Source organism: Zonotrichia albicollis, chromosome 2 (genome assembly GCF_047830755.1).
Source record: "Zonotrichia albicollis isolate bZonAlb1 chromosome 2, bZonAlb1.hap1, whole genome shotgun sequence".
In the NCBI taxonomy this organism is placed as follows: domain Eukaryota; kingdom Metazoa; phylum Chordata; class Aves; order Passeriformes; family Passerellidae; genus Zonotrichia; species Zonotrichia albicollis.
Window position 1 is genome coordinate 53,541,716 of NC_133820.1, and position 19,401 is coordinate 53,561,116.

The 19,401-nt window shown below is 34.9% G+C and overlaps 1 protein-coding gene across 4 annotated transcripts in view; it reads left to right on the forward strand.

Annotated features, from left to right (window-relative positions):
- Positions 1–19,401, forward strand: part of CEP126 (centrosomal protein 126) — a 41,266-nt gene that overhangs the window by 9,142 nt on the left and 12,723 nt on the right. For 3 of the 4 annotated variants that reach the window (XM_026790743.2, XM_026790744.2, XM_026790745.2), the window contains exons 3-6: positions 676–821; positions 2,182–2,302; positions 5,734–5,932; positions 15,920–18,041. In XM_026790743.2, the coding sequence (XP_026646544.2) occupies positions 676–821; positions 2,182–2,302; positions 5,734–5,932; positions 15,920–18,041 (2,588 nt within the window). Of the gene's footprint in view, positions 1–675; positions 822–2,181; positions 2,303–5,733; positions 5,933–15,919; positions 18,042–18,865; positions 18,932–19,401 lie in introns of all 4 variants that reach the window. The other variant, XM_074535157.1, reaches the window with a different exon arrangement.

Genomic DNA, 19,401 nt, shown 5'->3' on the forward strand with positions numbered 1-19,401 from the left:
TGAAGCTCATGCCTGCTGAAGGAGACTTGTGATGATGGTTGGTTTTGACTAGTCTGCTTTGCTTTCCAGTCAGTGAGAGGACCCATTTAATGCGTTTTTAATAATAACAGATTCTGTCAAGTATAGTTTTGTGTTACTGTTTTATCCCATTTTGTGCTGCTAAACTGATTGTCTTTCAGGAAGCTTTTTAACAGCTACAACTTACTCTTGCATATTTATAGATAAAATCTGTAGTTCCTTTGTGTTATTTTGAAATAACAACTTCTAAACTGTTTTTATTTCCCCAACAGCTTATGAAAAGCCCACACAAAGCATTTGCAGTTAACCTTTCTACTGATCTGCTCACTATGATACCCTTATGTGGTACTGTAGAGGCTGTTGTAAAAGTAACCTTGGTGACAAGGACTGGTCAAGTCTGCATGTTAATTCACACATAAAAAATAATCAAATCCCTGGTTGAGGCTAAGAAATTAAAATATTTTGTGACTCTTCATCACCCACTGTCCTGTTTACCTTCCAACTCTAGAAATCCAGCTGTGCTGAAGTTAATAGCATTTGATTTATGAACAAACAAGCTTTTGTAGTAAAACGGCAACTTGGTAAGCAAGTTATTAATATATCAGTAAATGTAATTCATAAACATAGGAATTGTCTACTTTTGCTTCTTATATACAGAGCCTTTGAAGAAAGACAGAAGGAAGAAGAAGCAAAAGAACAAAGATTTAGAGAACAAGTTCTGCAGCAGAGGAAAATTAAATTTCAGGAGGCAACTGCTAAGTTCCAACATGCTCATCAGTCTTTTTCTCAGCAGAAACAAACAGGTTTGTCAATTAACTGTTATTTACAATACAAGTGTTTTTATAGTCACTGAATCAGTGAATAGTTAAGGTTGGAAGGGACCTCTGGAGGCCATTAGTCTTTTCTGATAGTAAACAGAACAGTTAACTTCACTCAAAGTAATTGAATTCACAAAAGCAAAAGAACTGACAAGAAGCTCAGATCTGATAGACAGGACAATTGGGTAGGGGAAATAAAAACAGATTTTTTTTATTCTAAAAACTGTATTTTGAGACATTTCACTGTATTCCAGTCACAGTAAGTACATGACCTCCTTGAGGTATTGTGGCTTCCTGGGTTTTCCCCACTTTTTTGACTGCAGTGTGCTTATTGGTTGCAGTACTGTGTTTCCACAGCTGGGTGAGAGGTATTACAAAGCCAGTTACTAGGATAGTGTAATGATCCCCTCTTTGAACCTTTGGATATAAAATATTCCAAAATGTGCATTTTGTTTGTCATAAAGTAATTGCAGTCCTAGCATATATTAATATGGTACATAACTTTCTTTTTCCTGAATTAGTCCACTTTCTAAGCTGTTCTCTTACTGGGAAGCAATGATCACTTCAGCTCAGTTCCTGCTTTCTTGGAATCGGTGCAGATTGGCAGGAGTTTGTAGCGGCATTAGCCAAGTCTGATTTCCCGTCAACTTTCCAGTGTTCAAATGCTTAAGATATGGTCTATTACTTAGGTATTCTTTAACAGATTTACTCTCCCAACTGCAGTTGTGCCAGCTGTGAGGTAATGTCTCTGACTTCAAGATCAAATGTCAGATTAAAATAACAAAATAGAACAGTACTGGTTTAAGGCTTCTTCATAGCTCTACTGACAGCCCAGACTGTGTAGCAATAGAAGGAATCACAGTTTTTTCTCTTGGTTTTCCTTTACAGAAATTCTGCCTCTGCTACTCTCTATCCTTCTTCTACTCACTTGAAAGTGGCAACACATTGTGCCTGTCTGGACTTTTTCTTTCCCCACTGGTTCAATTATTAAGTTACAATTTGGCCTCTGTAAAATATCTGCAAGCCATAACTTTGGCTTAGTGCATGAGTGGAATAATCATGATGTAAAAACAAAGTTAGATTTTTTTAACCTTGTATTTTTTCAATAGTGCAGATTAAAAGCAAATAGCGAAACTGTTGAATACGTGTGTGACTATAAACACTTAAATAGACAGGATTTTGTTTCTGAGGAACTCAAAGTGCTCTTGCATGTCTAATAATGCTAAACTACTGTGTTTATTGTAACTGTCTGGATTTAGGCTTCCAAACTTCAGCAACTTAACCAAACCATTTATGGTAAAATATTCCAATTTTAAAAAACTCTTTCCCTATTGTGTGTTTTTAGCTCTGATCCCTCCAGCCCAGACTAAAGCAGCTTTTCAGTTAGAAGAAGCTCTTGAACAAATTAAAGGAACAGTTTTTACACCAGGACAGTGCTTGCAAAACATAAACAAAATCAACTTCAGGTAAGTAGTCCTGTTTATTCTGATGATCAAAGGAAGTAAATTTCTTACTGTGTTCAATAAAGACCAGACAATTACCTTAAAGAAATTGTAGGGCATGTCTCTAGTGGCAAAGAGAGCACTTCTGTGGACTTTTCCAGTGAAACATTGGGCAATTTCATTGAGTTGTTTGTGTCCAGTTGGTAAGACAGCAGAGGAGATGACACAAACCTTTTCCCCTCAGTCAAATTCTGGGAATAGTCAAGACTAACCCAATCTGCAGTCAGTTATAGCCCAACTCAGATTGCCATGGTTATCAAATTATTTGCTGTTCTCAGAATTATTCTGTCTAGGTGACTTTTTATCTAGATTTTTCTCCTTTTGACATTCAAGGATATGATAGTTTATATGTTCACCCAAGGATCTTCTTTTACAGCTATCATTCCTTTATATTTCTCATTCTCTATGTGAATCAAGAGTGTCCTGGTAAAAATTTGACCTGAAATTTCATTTTATATCACATAAAATTTTATTTGCATACTTTTCATTCTACCCAAGCACTGTTTCTAAGATACCCTGAGTTATAACAGAATGTTCCTTCATATGTACTTTATTTATCTGCTGTATTTCCTACTAGTTCCTGATTATCTCTTTCCTAACCTCTCATTTCTTTAACATTTCAGCTCAGGGGGTTATTTTTGTTGTTACTGCTTTTGTTATTCCTTTCTGTATTTCAGTTATTTTCTGCATGATATAAATTGTACAGATGTTTAGAACAGAGATAAATTCTGCCTGAAAGAGTCTCCCTACTTTTGGGCTTCAATGTGCTCTTCAGTGTGACATTGATACTCAACTTGTTTATCTGCTCTGATTAACGCATTTTCAGGTGATAAACTGGTCAGTTGAAAAAATATTTTATAACTCATAGAGCTTAACACTCATGCTATTTTCTAGTCAACATTCATAGGAAGATTGCAGCAACAAAACCAAAGAAACAAACAAGAAATCTACCTGTTAAATCTAAGTTTCATTTATGCAAAAACATAGATGTGTTTGAATCCTATCTCAAGTTTGCTGATCATTTGTCTCATTTCAGTCATAAACTTGATTAAGGACAGCATCTCACTGCCTTAATAATTTCTGTCCTTATTTTCCAACTTTTTTCAAGCTGCTTCTTGTGCAACATATTGCACAAACCACTTACCATTTCTTAGAGTGCTGTCATTCCATTTTTATTTGTATAATATAAAAGACTCATTATTCTCTAATCATGGTAGTGTGTTCTTTTTCTGGCTTTCATTTTCTTGACCTATTTTCCTAAGGAAATTATATTTATATGTTCATATTATTTTACAGTTTGTTTTCCCCTAGTAACCAATTTGAGAGAAAGCTAAGAATCTTGAGGTTAATTATATTTCTGTAAGTTTGAAATTAGAAATTTCTCAAGGAAAAAAAATTAAAATAAGTGACCCCAGCATCTGAAAGGTATAAAAGCTGAGTCCACTATGACCTATGGGGAGGTCACCAGACAGCTAGTACAGGTAAAACAGAAGAGCATTTTGAGACAGTTCTGAACAGTGAAGGTTCTTTAAAAGTCACCAGTTCTGAGCTGAAAACCTTTAAAAATTTCTCAGAATCCCTTTAATTGGATAGTTTGGAACGGGTGATAACTAACTCATATGAAGTAGTAGATACCTTTCTGTATTTCTGTTGCTTCTTACAATTTTATAAATGCTGAAGACAAAAATCTTGTGTCATCTTTAGAATTTACCCTTCCTCAGAAAGAGAATGCCTAGAATTAATTGACAGTGCCCTCTTAGAGGAAGAAATGAATACTGTATTAAGTATGCAAGATAAATTTAGCTTCAGACCCAAGTGAATATCTGAATTTTACAAGATTCTAGGATTCATAATGTCTTTCTCTTAAAAGGTGTAAAAAAATAAATTAAGCAATGGAGACATATTGACTCCTCTTGAACAAAGCAAAAGTCCTGAAACACCTAATAAGTGTATTCCATGCTGCAGTAGAGCCATTTTTCTTCTAGTAGGGTTTAGTTATTGAATGCTAAAGCAAAGATTTTGGAGAACTCATTAGCCAACAGACATGGGGATGTTTGTACATTAGGTGTGCAAATGTCATGCAGCTCTTTTTACAGGATATATTTCCCTATTGGTGTTTAAAATTGCTATGTTTGATAAAGTTGAGTCTTGGGATATAAACTTTAATATGACAAATCAAAAATGGTCTGTAGAAAAGTTGGAATGTTGAAACATTTCTAAATATAAATGGTCCAAGCATGTAGAAATTTTTATAAATTTGAATGGTCTAAGCACTCAAATAAATATAAAGAAAGTTGTGTGTGTCCAAAAAACCAACAAACCACATTTTTGCGGGCCAGGTGTCAGTCAGTCTGGTCCACAATAACAAAAAAGATTTGGGATAGGGAGAATATCTGCCATTCAAAAGAAACTAGCATGTAGTTTTCTAGGTTCAGTAAATAAATATGTGAATTTGTTCTCCCTTTTTGCTGTCAACTATCTCATCAGAAATAACAAATTCCCTTTTAGCTCTCCTTAGGTCACTGCAATTGAGCCAATGTTTTTTGCAGTCTTGTATAAAATCTCCTGAAAAATAACAATAAACTTAAGGGCTTGAAAGTTTCCATTTTCCATTGCCCTAAAATTATAAGTGTTGTGATAAATATGAAATAAAAAGGTCTTATTTGATTATTTACCCACTTGAAACAGATCCAGTAAAAAGAAAAGGGACAGTTTTAGATGCAGGAAGAGAAGGCTCAGAAGAAAAATCCTAAGCTGAAGAAATAGATAGAAATGAAGGAAAGAGGTGATTGAATTTCTGTACATATGTGAAACATATATCTTCAACTAAGTGCTGGTTATAGGGCCCAACTGTTACACTAGCTACCCTAAAGATTTTTTTTTTTTGTCAGGCAGCAAATACCAATTCTGTAGAACACCATGAAACTGAGATTACACATCATTGGTAGATTTGGGCCCTATGGATACTAGAAAGCCTTCTGGCTCTTTGAAGTAAGGGAATACCTGATAGCATCAATATAATTGCACTCTGCATAAGCCTACTTTATGGGAAAATAAAGCCCATTTTCCTGTTAATTTTTTTCTTTTGTTAAAAAAAAACCCTCCATTTTTTTTGTTTGGTTTCTGTAAATTACCAAACTGTTGGCTGACATTTTCCATATGAATGTATCTTGAAGCAGTCACCCAGCAACCCAATCAGAAAATTCTATTTATTAATAAACAGGTGAGAAGTTTTAAAATGGAAAGTGTTGGACACATTCAGATAGTACTAACAGCATTTGTCAGGCTCATCATCCTTTATTGATGTTGTATACTTTTGGTAAGGAGCATATTTAAAAATGTACAGTTGATGCATAGGAATAAGACAGAGTAATAATTTGCTTGTTTGTACCAAGAACCACAGATGACACGTCATGCTCATCAGCATGTAGAAGTGATTCTTTCCATAAGAAGGACAATTCAGCAACGTTTGGCTGTGATGAAACAATACAGGAGAGCAGTAGAACAGACATGGACAGTGGCCAACTTCTCTTCCAGAAAAATCTGAAAGAAATGCAGCGGCTCCTTGAAAAACAGCATCTCAACAACTTGGAGGTATGATATTTTCATTTTCATGTGATTCATTGCAAGACAGTTTTAAGTGTGACAGAAAGTTTCTTAAAAGTGAAAAAAAAAGTTCTGTTCAGCTGTCTTTATCAATTAGCCAATACAGGTGGGCAGACTGTACTATGCCTTATCAATAGATTGTTTTTAGTAAAATTATACATATTTTCCAGTAAGAAGTCAGAGGTCTTTAAAAATACTTATAAGAATGTTTTCACAAATTCATCCAAGGTACCTGTTATGTTGTCCTTTTTTCCTGTTAATGTCAGATTTGTATGGCAGACTTCTTGTATCTAACATTGGTAGCCATTAGTCGATCACGGGAGTCTTGTGATCTTGTGATTTAAGTCTCTAAACTTAAATTGATTATTTTCAGTGCACACCCAAGTTTCTGCTGTGCTGACTGTGACAGCACAAAATGCTATAGCAGTATTATGATGGCATGTGAAATGTTGGGGGATTTTTTTTATTTGGTTGGTTTTTTTCCCAACATGTGGTGATATGTTAAAGATTGACTTCAAGTCTCTTGAGGTCCTTTTTTATCATCTTTGGAATAACTGCAGGTGTTCCAGTAATGAGCTTTTTCTGCCTAAACTAATTTTTAGACTGAAAATAAGTTTAAAAAGTCACCTTAGAAACAGTGAAAATCAAGAACTCAGCTCTAAGGTGATTTTTAGTTGTGCACCTTTAAGTGTGATTTTATGACTCAGTGTTGTCTTTGATTTTGGAAATACTGTCTTCAAAATTACATTTTCTGGAAAAAAAAGAGGGCATAGTTTGGGGCTCACTCTTTTATTTCTAGAATATCTATTGGTGTCCAGAGTCGTGGTGTCTGAAATGACCTGGACTCCACAAAGCCTGTCCCTCTATCTTGGTCATGGCTGGAGGCATGGAATCATTGGTGGCCATGGAGCAAGGGCTTTTCCTTTTAATACAAGTGTATAGATAACTAGGGAAAGACTTTAGAGAGTTCAGATATGGTTTGATATTGATGTTTCTAGGAACATTAATCTCTGCCTTTGTATCTACTTTGTTCTGATGATTATGCATGGAAAATCTTGAGCAGCTGATGTCTAACACAGAAAATCTCACTCAACTGGAGTGAGGTTCAAAAAGGTTGAATGGAGAGAAAGTATAGCTTGTACTGGCAGTGTTCTTTCTTATTTCTGAGTATAAAAGAAGGAAGAGAAAGTGACAATTTATAGAAGAGAGCTGATAACACTGAATTCTAGATAACCACTTTAAAAAAATACATAAAAGCACTAGCCTTTTTTAAAATAATATCACATTTGCATTTCACTGGTAGAGAGTTTGTAAATCCCTCCCTAAATGCTGATGGTGAGTTTGGCAGTAGCTACATTAGAACATCTTAGAATTAGAAAACAAAGCACGTTCTCTTTGATAAAAATATATAAAAATGTTATTCTAAATGTATTTTAAGACTTCTATATTGGAGTGTTTTATCAAACAGAATTATCACTTCCTAATTGAATTCTAGGGGAAAACAGCTATATGTCATGCATGATTTTTTACTCTTAGTTTTCTCTAAATGTTATCATCAACTTTGGACAGTGCATATAGTATAGGAATTTGTGTTTACAAATCAAAGTATTTTTGAAAATACCTGCAAAAAATTTTGCATTTTTTCCAGAAGGTATTTTTCTGCTACCACTAGGGGCTACTCAGCTTCTTTCCTCTGATGAATAGTTTCAAAATGTAAATATTTATACTTCAGACATTTGGACTTGCTTTCTTGAAATTGCATGCTTTGGACTCTGACTAGAAAAATAGTCAAGAAAGCTATTGACCATGTTCTAAGGCCTGAATTTTGGAAGTTTAATACTTGAATTGTGCTGATGGCTGGTGTGCATGTGCATTGTGACATCCTGTACTGTGAAATAGTATTTATAGTGCTCTTACTAATAAAATTTATAATTTATAATGATTTAGAATACTCTTACTGAAATCAATAGACTTCAGTGGTCTTGATACTACCTGTTGTCCAAAGTAATTTCTGATATTAAAGTATTTCACTGTGCACATGCTTTGCAACCTAGCCATCTATTGAGATCCTTTGACCTCTCTTTGTTTCTATTTTTACAGGCCCAACAGGATTATAAAGATTCCTAAAATTCTTTACTTTCCTACAGGGCAATAAAGTTCTATGTGAACCTTTACCAGTAGATTTGTTGTGTTGCCTGCTTTCCATCTCTAAATATTTGTACAGATTCATTGGTAAGCCAAGGGTTTTAGTGGCTTCTACCGTTTTCCAAAATTATTTTGTGTTAAGTATTGAGAGCAGTAGATTTTATTTTGTGCAATAGTTTCATCCAAGCCACTACATCAAGTTACTGTTTTATGTCCATGAATATGTTCCATTTTGAAGAATTTAATATTGCTAACTTCATTCACAAATAAAGGTTTTGTCTCTCCATCCTTTCCTGGTTTTATTGCATACATAAATAAATCCTTTAAGGTGGAGCTAGTACTATGGTCTTTAGCTAAAAGTGCATGCAGCTTTTAACCAAATGACATTAGTCCCAAGGTGCTCAATATCTTTTTGAACTGTTAATTCCTTATGTTGAAATTTTCCAGTTCTGGTACCTGCCTTGTACTGAATAATTCCGAAAATTTCCACTAAATGGCTCAAATGTGACAAGGAAGAGTATTTTTCAGGTATTTTTTATCTTTTTCTTTTTGCCACCTCTTCAATTCCATGGCCATGCAACATTATTTTGATCAGTACAATATTTCTAGGCTCTACCAGAAAAAACTTTGCATTATGCCTGAATTAAACTGGTACCATTACATTTTATGTCTATAGTTTCATTTTTTAAACAAAATACTTGGAAATAAGAGCTAATTCAAGACAAAATAGGTGTAGATTATCACATGGAGATTGTATTTTCCTATTCCCTCCTTTATATGACCATAATTAGGTTACTCAAGTGGTATCTGTGAAATCTGAATTTAGATCCCTTTCAGGCTGATTTCAAGCAGTATTTTTACCTTGGTTCACTGTTTATGCTGAGAATATTGTGCAGCTATTGAAGTACTCAGTACCCCTCTTTCTATGGATACCATTCCCCTTGGAAGAAAATACTTCAATATTTATTGAAATAGTATTGGAACACTGGTATCATTTCTCAGAAATTGCAACACAAAATATATTATGTCTAATACAGGAAAAATTTGTATTTTACTGTACTATGTGTGTTTATACATGTTACCTATAAAATCACATAAGTGTCTGAGAAACAATGAAGAATATTTTCCAAGTGATGTTTTACTGAATGGTCTGGACACCACCTGCCTTGCAGGAGTTTACTTGTAAGGCTGTTAGCTGTTGGTGTTATTGTGCTTCTGAGTTTCACAGTGTCTGTGAAATGGAGATGTTTCAGGTAACTGATGGAAAAACTCTTGTATGACTGGAATGAGTTAACCAAAAGTTCCTTCTGCAGGGGGTGTTGCCAGTCTAATTCTTCAGAGCCATAGGCAAGACCAGCATGGAAAAAAGGAGTGCTGTGTACAGAGTCTCTCCCAAGCATCAAAAACCATGAGAGTGCTCAGGGCTAGTTAGTGGGAAAACAGACTCAGACAAGGGTGCTTAGGATAAAATGGCATTGAAGCAGAAGTCAAACTCGATTTTGTTGAGACCGTTCAACAAATTGAAAAAGGTTTCTACAGTCACCTTAAATCTAGAAATGTTGCCCATTTTTTTACTTGTAAATGTGAGTGTTAACATTTTTATGTTGATCATTTAAATTATATGACAGGCCTGAGTGATTTCCTTACTTATTTTCGTCTTGGCAGGAGGAGAGGTGTTCAGTTTTCATTGGCTTTTAACCAATATTGTGACTAACAGCTATATCTTCCACATTATTTCAGTAATCCAAAATTCACATGTGCTATAAAGACAAATTGAAATGTATCTCCAGACTAAATTATTTTACCCAAATACTCCAACTTGTTTTGATTGTGTATTCCTCAAGAGTAGGTTTTGAGGTTTTGGGGGTGGTTTTTCATAAAATAACTTATTCTAAGCTTGCGCTGTATAAAATCACATGACAATCTTCATACCTGACCATCTGGAGTTCATTCAACAGTGTCTTTCCTCAGTTCAAAGCCCTTCTTGAGTGGGTAATAAGGTAGGATTGAAGTTAAAACAGATTTTCAGTACAAAAGAGGTTATTTCAGAGTTAGACTTATACATGGATAAGGTTATGCTTGTGGATACATTATTGTTTGTAATTGTTTGATTGTTACACATCCTGTGTAGCTCGCAAACTACAGGAACAAGGAAATTGATACTGTCCTTTAATATATACCTGCTCCTTTTTTAAAAGCATATAGCTTTTTCATAAAAATTGCCATACATACTAACGTGACTTCATTTTTGGGTTTACATACATATACATATACATATACATATACATATACATATACATATACATATACATATACATATGTATAGATATGCATTAAAATATGTTTACCATACTTCATGGCTGGTTTTGGAGAGATTTGTTTTACTGCAACAGACTAAGATGTTCATAAATGTAGCTAAAAGAAAGGAACAGAGTAAAAAATGCCAGTATGAAATCTTTAGTGTACTGTAGTTACAGTAAGATGTTTGCTTGCAGGAAGGGACTGGAAGATATAAAGTTTGTGCATATTGGTCTACCAGGATGCTGCATTATACTAACATGGTATTATCAGTGGTAGTATATACTGGTGTCTCAAGGGGATATTGGAAAATCTATTGATTTCTCATGAAGATTAAAGTTACAATCTTCAAAGTAATTTTGCCCTTTTGAAGATGGCAGAGATGTGCTTTAGGGTTTTTTAAGATGATAAGACTTTTGTGAATTTTAAAGCAACACATAATTCAGCTACTTTTTTGTATCCTAGTGTTCTGTTTATATTTTAGTATTCTAATGGTGGCCTGGGTAACTAGGAGCCAAATAAGTTATTTTATTATTTCTGATACTAATTATTATAAACATGAAGCAGCACTACTGTGGCATTTAATAGCTTCAGCTTTGCTGAACAGTTTATGCTCAATACTTGCATATCTCCATAAGGAAATGTGGGCCACCATAACTAAACTACAAAATAAAGCATCAAACTAAACACCCAAAATTCAGAAGACAAGGATAAGGAGAGAGTAACTGGGACCTCTTTCAGAAGACTGGAAGTTCTTGTAATAAACAAAGAATTTCACTGTTTCAAACAGTGGCAAGATTTAAAAAAATTAACCTTTAAATTTGGTAGTTTATTTAAAGGAAGGTAGATGCTGAAAGCTTGTACAAGTTCTTAAAAATCAAATCTGTGAAGTTCTTAGGAAGAATGTATGTCCTGAAACATATCTGATTGAAAAAAGTTGAATTTGTAAAAGAGGTAACATGTAAATCACAGATTTTTTTTTCAAGATAAGTGATTATACTAATTAAGCATGTAGTGAATGTTGGAAATTGCATGAAACTACCTTATTAGGTAAATTTATTTCTAGAAATATATAAGTATTAGAAAATGCTCTTAGATATATTGCTTAGCCTTCAAGTTGCCCTGTATGGAGTCAACTTTGAACTCAGTGATCCTTGTGGATCCCTTTCTACTTGGGATTTTCCACGATTCTAAAAGTATTTCTGTATCTGACCATTAGGATTTCCTTACATAAATCCACTCCTGCCCTGGCTGCTGCTGTGCAGTGCACAGCAGTGAGACCATGTTAAAAACTCTTCCATCTTTACAAAGTATATTCCTAAACAAAAAACAATCCTTTTTCATGGACTAAAAAAATGTATATTTTTTTTTTGGAAATAAAGAGCTCTGATAGGGTTCTTCAGCTGAATGAAAGATTATTTTAAAAATGATATTCACACACTGATTCATTCAGGAACTGTGTACTGATCAAATTGTGTTAATCTATTCTTTTTTACTGATGTTATGGCTCCAGATCATTCAACTCTGTTAACTGAAATCATTAAAGTGATTATTAGTTAAACACAAAAGAACTTCTAGAATTCGTAGTTCATAGTTCATATCCATGCCCAGTATTTCTATGACTATCTGCCTTATCATGGTTTTTAATTATGCAATCCCATGTTATTGTTGTATTGTTGTATGACAAATTTGCGGGGTAGACAACGTCTGCTCAAACTGAATTTATTAATGGGATAGAAACTAAAAAAGGGAACAATGCATTATGGTGCACACTGCCTCACCATTTAATCATTTAACAATTTTAATGGTATTTTTATCTAGCATTATAAATGACTAGATTAGTGTGTGAGAGTTAGACACCTGGGACAGAGTACCTGAGAAACAGCACTCTGAGTACTGAGATGTTAAAGCAACCGACAGACAAGTTCAGCTGAAAATCTGTTTCCTACACAATTATGTACATTTACCTCAGGGCTTATTAAGACTGAAAATCAGAATGACACATTGGTATTCAGTGTACAGGACACTTTTCTTTTAAAATCTTCTGATGATATGGCTTACTGATATTGCCTGTATGCCTATGAAATTAGAAACAAGTTCTTTTTATACTGAGAAGTGTGAGCCTGTATTTCTAGCATCCTGTGATGATATTTCAAATAGGTCCTTTCAAAAACTCATAGATTTATAGATAGGTAGTTTCTATATTCTTAGCCTGGGAGGAGATCAGGCACCTAGGCATCAGACTGGGAAAGACAGCGGTGTTGATAGTGACCTTTTCTCTGGTCATCCTGTACCTTCAGAGCTTCTTTAGTGGGTTTGACGCAATAGAATGGAACTCTGGTGTAAGGTAAGCACCAAAATCCTTTCACAGTGTCACTTGCTCTCTTGAGTCTACCTAGATCCTCTGAGAAATAAGTGTTGTGTAGTGCTATGTATGTGATGTTTTTCAAACTCATACAGAAATGAGATTATTAATTTTGAATGGGCTTTCCCATTCCATAGCTGGTAAATTTGAAACGAGTTATTTAGGTACCTCACTGGCTTTGAAAGTTAGTTTTGCATCTAAATAAGTTCAGTGGTGTCTTTTACTTCACAGTCAATGTCAGGTATAACATGATAAATATACACATATGAAAAGCAAAGAAATTCTGTGAAGAAACCAGTTGAAATTATCAAAAATAGCAAGTAGTGTGAAGGCGTGAGGGGCCTCAGTTTTTAGAATAGGTAGCATTTTTCAGGATTTTATCTTCAGAAGAGTGTTCCTATTCACATCTTGGAATTATGAGCAGTCAGCACTTCTTTTGCAGAAAATGTCAAATACGCATGTAGCAGCTCTTTAGTGTAATAGCATTCTGACAGAGTCCTTTGCCAGAAAATTCACTTGTCAGGTTCACTTAAAATCTTACTTGTTGCTATATTGTTCTTTCACTGGCCTTATGAAAGATCTCTTAGGCTCATGTTTTCTCTTTGCTTTACTAAAATGAAGTTGCTTGACACAGCTGTTCTAAGTCCTAAGACATACAAGTGACCTCTTTAACTCCTCGGAAGTATTCCTTTCCTAGGAATGTGGATATGTGTGGGGGTTAGATTTCATGCATTATAACATAAGATAATGCAGGCTATAGGCAATACAGTAAATGGCACTTATATAATAGGAAAAATGTGAATCCAGTAAATAACAATATAGTACTCTATGAACATTTTGTTTTCTTATCATCCTATAAAATTCTAAGAGATTAAACAAAATTAAGTCATTGGGATTTCTAGGTTTATTTCCCTGCACTTATTGATCACTAAAAAAGCGTAATTGTTGAATGCTTTTTTATTTCTGCAGAAAGACTTCTAATTACACATTTTTACAAGGAAATTGGGACACTCATGGGAAATACAATGGGACATTCATTTGCATTACATATACTGTAAATGGGGAAATATGTAAATATTTTAATGAGAATGTTAAGCATCTTTAATGTGTGAAAGGATGAAATTGTATGATGCAACAAAATAAATGTAAATGAACTAAATTTGCATGAGCTAAGTAAGAGTGAGTGTGTGTTTAAATGAGAACTCCTTCTTTGTTCTTTAGTTCCTAACATTTCTGGATGTTACCTCAACTGAGATTTTGTTTTCCATGGGCTCTGCTTTATAAGAACATTTCTTATTTACATAATGTAGGAACAAGTCTATTTTCAACCGCTGGAGCACAGCTATGTAGATTTCTTTATTTTAATTTTTGAAAGTTGGAAATTTTCTTGCCCCGTCCAGATTTATCTGCTTAAGTTAACCTGCTATCAAGAACAGGTTTTTTAAAATCTATCTTTACAAAATTTTTCTTCTGTCATTTGAAGAACACATTTTGCTATACAGGTGCAGTTTCCAAATTAGGCAAGTAAGACTGACAGCTGTAATTTCTTTTCACTGTTTTGTCCCCTTCTGAAAATTTCAAAATTAGTTCTTAAATTTGGCCTGATATAAAAAACTCTGAGTATATGCTTTTTCCATGTTTGGGAAAGTTCAAGCAGAGGTTAACAATATAATTTCAGCAAAAATAAAGGTTAATAAATAACTAAAAAAGTGCTACTTATTCTTTTTTATTAGAAGGACATGGGTTTGTATAAGTTTAGTTTGAAAATATTCCCTAAAGGGATCTTTTCCTACACTTCCTTCTTTGATCTTCTATTTAGTATCTTTATCTGAGATCACAACTATAACAGAAGACTGCATCAACCTCTACACATCTAGTGCAAGATAAGATTTAATTCAATAATGAAAAGTCTTTCAGGACTTACTAAGCTTTTTCTTCTGCAGTTTAATATATTTGTACAGTTATAAAATATACAATATTTAGATACAACAATTTTATTGGAATAAAAATGTTTACTACAAAAATGTGTTATTATTTGCTAAAGAATTCAGTATTTGATGAGTTTTCAAAATGTTAATTCAATATCATTGCAAGGGGATATATAGTCACTCACCCTAGGTTAACAGATTTTGCTAGTTGAAACATTTTCCATTTATTGAGTAAGAGTGCATATCTAATTCAGCTTCTTAATTTTTCACACCAATTTTGTCCAACTTAAGGTTTAAAATTACTTGGCTGCTGAGCTGTGTGAAAGTGAACTTTCAGGCAAGAGTGTATGAGACTGAAAATTGTTGACATGCTTGTCTTCCTTTATGTTCTTGTGTATTTTGAAGTCTTGTACTTTACAAAGTATGTATTTTCAACCATGTCAGCATCTCAGTGCTTGGATAGAGGAGTAATAGTGAAGAAAACGTTTGTATAGTACATGCACACAGCTGTCCCACTGTGTTTCAGATGGTGCCAGTTGCTGTTATTCATGACTCCATTAAAATTTAATGAAAAGGTTGGGGAAGTGGATGAGTCCCTTATGCCCTGGGACTTGATCTGTCCTCATAGAATAGGAGATATTTTCTTCTTTCTGAAAGACTTGAAGAAGGAGTTTCACTGGGGGGAGTTGTTAATCTCTGTGGTTATGATCACTAAGAGACTTTTCTGTGTTTATCATGACAAGGGTTAACTCCTCATCACTTGTGGCATTTTCTATGAAAAGAAATATACTCAGTCTAGTAATATGGAAAAGTTGCAGGTTGGGGTAGATCCCCTATCAAACCTTCACTTTCATGGATTTTCCTTCAATTTATAACTTGAGTACCCTTACAGAGGAAGAAAACCACCCGGTCTCATAGGGAAATTCAGAAACAGTACTGTTGTTCAGATAAATTTAGTTCCTTTTTTAATATTGCAGATTTATATATAATTTAAGATTAAATTTGTTGAACTATGCTGCTCTCTCTTCTGGATTTTTTCCCAAACTATGTCATTCTATTTTGCAATTTAACCCAAGTAAATTCTGACTTGATGGAAACACACATGGAGATATGACCCCAAGTCACAAAAACACTAGGCTCAATATTCGTTTCGTCTAATCTCTCATTAATGAAAAATTATTATCAGCAAAACCACATTTCTGATAAATCTGAGAGTTTGGTTTTATGCCTGTATTTCAGAATTTTCATCAAGAAGTCAAAGAAACAGATGATTCAGAAAGCCTGATGAGCCTTGACAGTCTTGAGGCTGGAGAGCAAAATGGAAATTGCACAACACAGAGTGAATCATCTTTTACCACACAGTGTGACTGTGCTCTGTATGATCCAGAAAAATGCCAGACTAGGAATAATGGTTTACTTCACACAGATCAAAGTACTTCTAAAAATGTGCATCTAAATAATTGTCTGAGAAATGTAGATTTGCTACACTACCACAACATACCTATTCATGATCTTTTAGCTAAACATAATGTTCTAACTCCTGCTGAACATGTAAACACTTCAGAAGAGGAATCATCTGCTTCTCACAGATCTGGAAAACAACCTGCAGAATTCTCTGCCTCTGGTAAGCAAAAGAGCTCTGTAAGTAATGCATTTAGTTTTCTGCAAAACATAAAAGACAGAAGCAAGCCATCTTCTGGAACAGCTAGCACATTTGCCACTGGTCATCCTGTTTTCAATCCAAGCAGCGCCTGGAACAGCCCTGATTCTATTCCAGGAGTAAGAATTCAGGATCTGATGCAAGATCAGACTTTTAAAATGACCCCACAGGAGAGAACTAAATCTATGCAATCATCCAGTCAACCTATTGCAACATCTGTAATCTTATTTCCTAATCAGGGATGTTCCACTGGCATTCCCAGCACAGCTGATGTATTACCAAAGGACAAAAAGATCAGTACAGGCTTTTTAAAAAATACCTTAGGAAAAATGACTGAAACAAAAGAAGAAAATATTAAATGTATGAATGATATTATTTCAGAAACATCTTTATTTCAGGACATACCAAATGCCTCAGTTCTGTTGGAAGTTAAACAACAGAATAATAAAGAAGGAAAGGGAAATATAGTTGAAAATATGTCACTGTTACCTGATACAGAGTTCAATTCTGGCACTCCTGCAAAGGACAAAATCCTGAAAAATAATATTCTTGAAAGAAAAGGAGTGAAGTTATTCAGAAGTATCTTAAAGAAGGGTTCTAAATATGAACCTAGTCATTTCAAAGCTGTGGTTACAGACCATACGATCAGTTCTGGAACTCAACTCATGTCATCTGTCAGAGACAGTTTAGAAATGGCAAAAATTAAAAAGAAAAGTGCAGAAATTGAAAAATGCAATAGGAAGCTAAAATGGTGTGATGAAATTGACCAGATAATAGAAAATGATGAAAAATGCTGTGAAAAAAGCATCAGTGAAATATGTTCTTCAAAACTGCAATGTGTTCAAACTGCAAATAATGCTCCTAAGAATAATTTAAGTATTGTTGCTCAGCCCTCAAACCCTATGTTCATGAAAAATCATCAGGAAAATTCTTATATGTCAAAACCAAACATTAATACTGAAAAATCAAATAAAGAACACCTATCTCGGAATATATTTACATCTACAGGATACTTTTCTGCTAAGAAAGCTTGGATGGTATCAAAAGATGAAGCAAGTAAACCCCCGGTATGTAGCAATAATGCTAAAGTTAAAGAAGGTGATCAACTCAAAAATAAGGCAAAAGTAACCAGAAGAGCAACATCTACAAGAGTCCAGTCACATTTTGTGCCCATGAACAGAAGAGGGACTCTGATCCAACTGCAGTCAGCCACTGAAGCCAACAAGACTCAAAAAGCTCCAGGGAAATACCTCGCACCTCACGCACCTTCCACACCTCTACCAGGAAACAAAAGTGTTGAGAGCACAGGCAGCCCTGGGTGTCCCTCACTGCCTGCCAGCCTGCGAGCTACCGGTGCTAGCAGCAGTGATTTCAATGACAGGCGTGCTGTGCCAGCCAGTCAGGTTTTAAATAGCAGCAGTGCAGAAAACAGCGAGAATATTGCTGGCTGTGCTGGCTTGGCCGCTGCCATCTCTACTGCTGACTGCAGCACAGCCAAAGACAAACCTTGGGCAAAAAATACTTGTTCTGTAAATAATGTTAAGGCAAGCACCTGTCAGCATCATTCAGTAACTTGCTCTGAGAGAAGACCTGTTAACACAGAAAATAGATTACATCTCCATCATATCCCAGCAGCTGGAAAAACAAGCACCTTCTGGCACGGAGCACATTCTACCCAAGCTCCAAAAGAATCTGCTACTGGTAAGAGTCATGTTTCTGGGTCTGGGGGGTGGGAATGTTCAGACAAAAGTCTTCTTCAAATACATCACAGATTTGTTTTCAGTTAAAACATCCAACCTTTTCATCCATTCACACAACACAGCTAGTTTTAACAAGCTTTCACCATTTGTCATTCTCATTTCTATTCTAGTGGTGCCCAGAGGCCTCTCAAACGTCAATCCTCATTTCTAATAGCTCTCTGCAATATTAAATGAAAAGGAAGTATTTTCCCTGAGATTATATTCATGACTAATGAGCAGATGTGACAGGTGGTCTGAATAATGATATAGGAGGAAGTGACTAAGTTTATACAAGTGAGTTTTACAAGGTAACTAAGAGTGATAGCTTGTTGTCCAGCAGTCATGTGAGAGTGAAAAAAGTTTAGTTCTGCTATGTTTTTAAAATGCTGACACTCTAAATGCCTGCAATTAGTGAGACTTAGTCCCAATAATACTGTTAAAAGCTGAGCAAAAATTAAAGATTAGTTAAAATTAAAAAGCTTCTGCCAGGCAAACATTGCTCTGCTGCAAGGTATATCTGATTTATAAAGAATTTTAAGAAATTTGGGGAACAGTCCTGCATTTTATTAAAAATAAACCTTAGGAACAATATGAGGCACAAATTGGTTGATAAGATACAGGAAAGATGGATAAGAAATATTTGGGAGAATAAACTTTAATCTCTTGGAGTTTACATTTCAATTGACATTTCATGCTTTTTGATTTGCCTGGCTTGTCCTGTGCAGCCTTGCTATATTCCATGCCTTGGGCACTGATGACATTCTTGTGCTTGTAATTTCTATGTAGTGTGCTGGTCTGCTTTCTGCTGAGGGCTGCAACTGGAGCTCCTGAGAGCTGCAGTCTCTGCTTCAGGTATAAGCAATATTCCAAACTGCTTCTCATACTGGGATCACCCCAAGGTCTGGCTATGGAACTCAAAGATACTTTCTAACAAAATGATGCATACCCTTAACTTTAACCCCACACATTTTTATTTTTTTATACAGTAATACCATTTTAACAGTTATTACAGTTTTAATTGAGTGATTCAGAACATCTCTGTTGTGTAAGAGCAGATGCAAGCAGGTGAATATTCTTGGCCTAAAGCAGGGGTGGGAACAGAAAATATTATCTGCTTGTCTGTTCCAGTTCAAAGTCAAACAGATGAGTTTAAGATCTGTGTGACTTAACCTATTTGATTTTACATTGGAAATGAATGAAGACTTGCTTTACCACACCTTGCCTCCAGCAGAGATTTTTGTCTCTTGATGTCCTTATCTGCACATCAGATCAGTGAATCAGGAAATGTCCTGGGTCCAAGTTGTGCACTACTAACAGTGTCT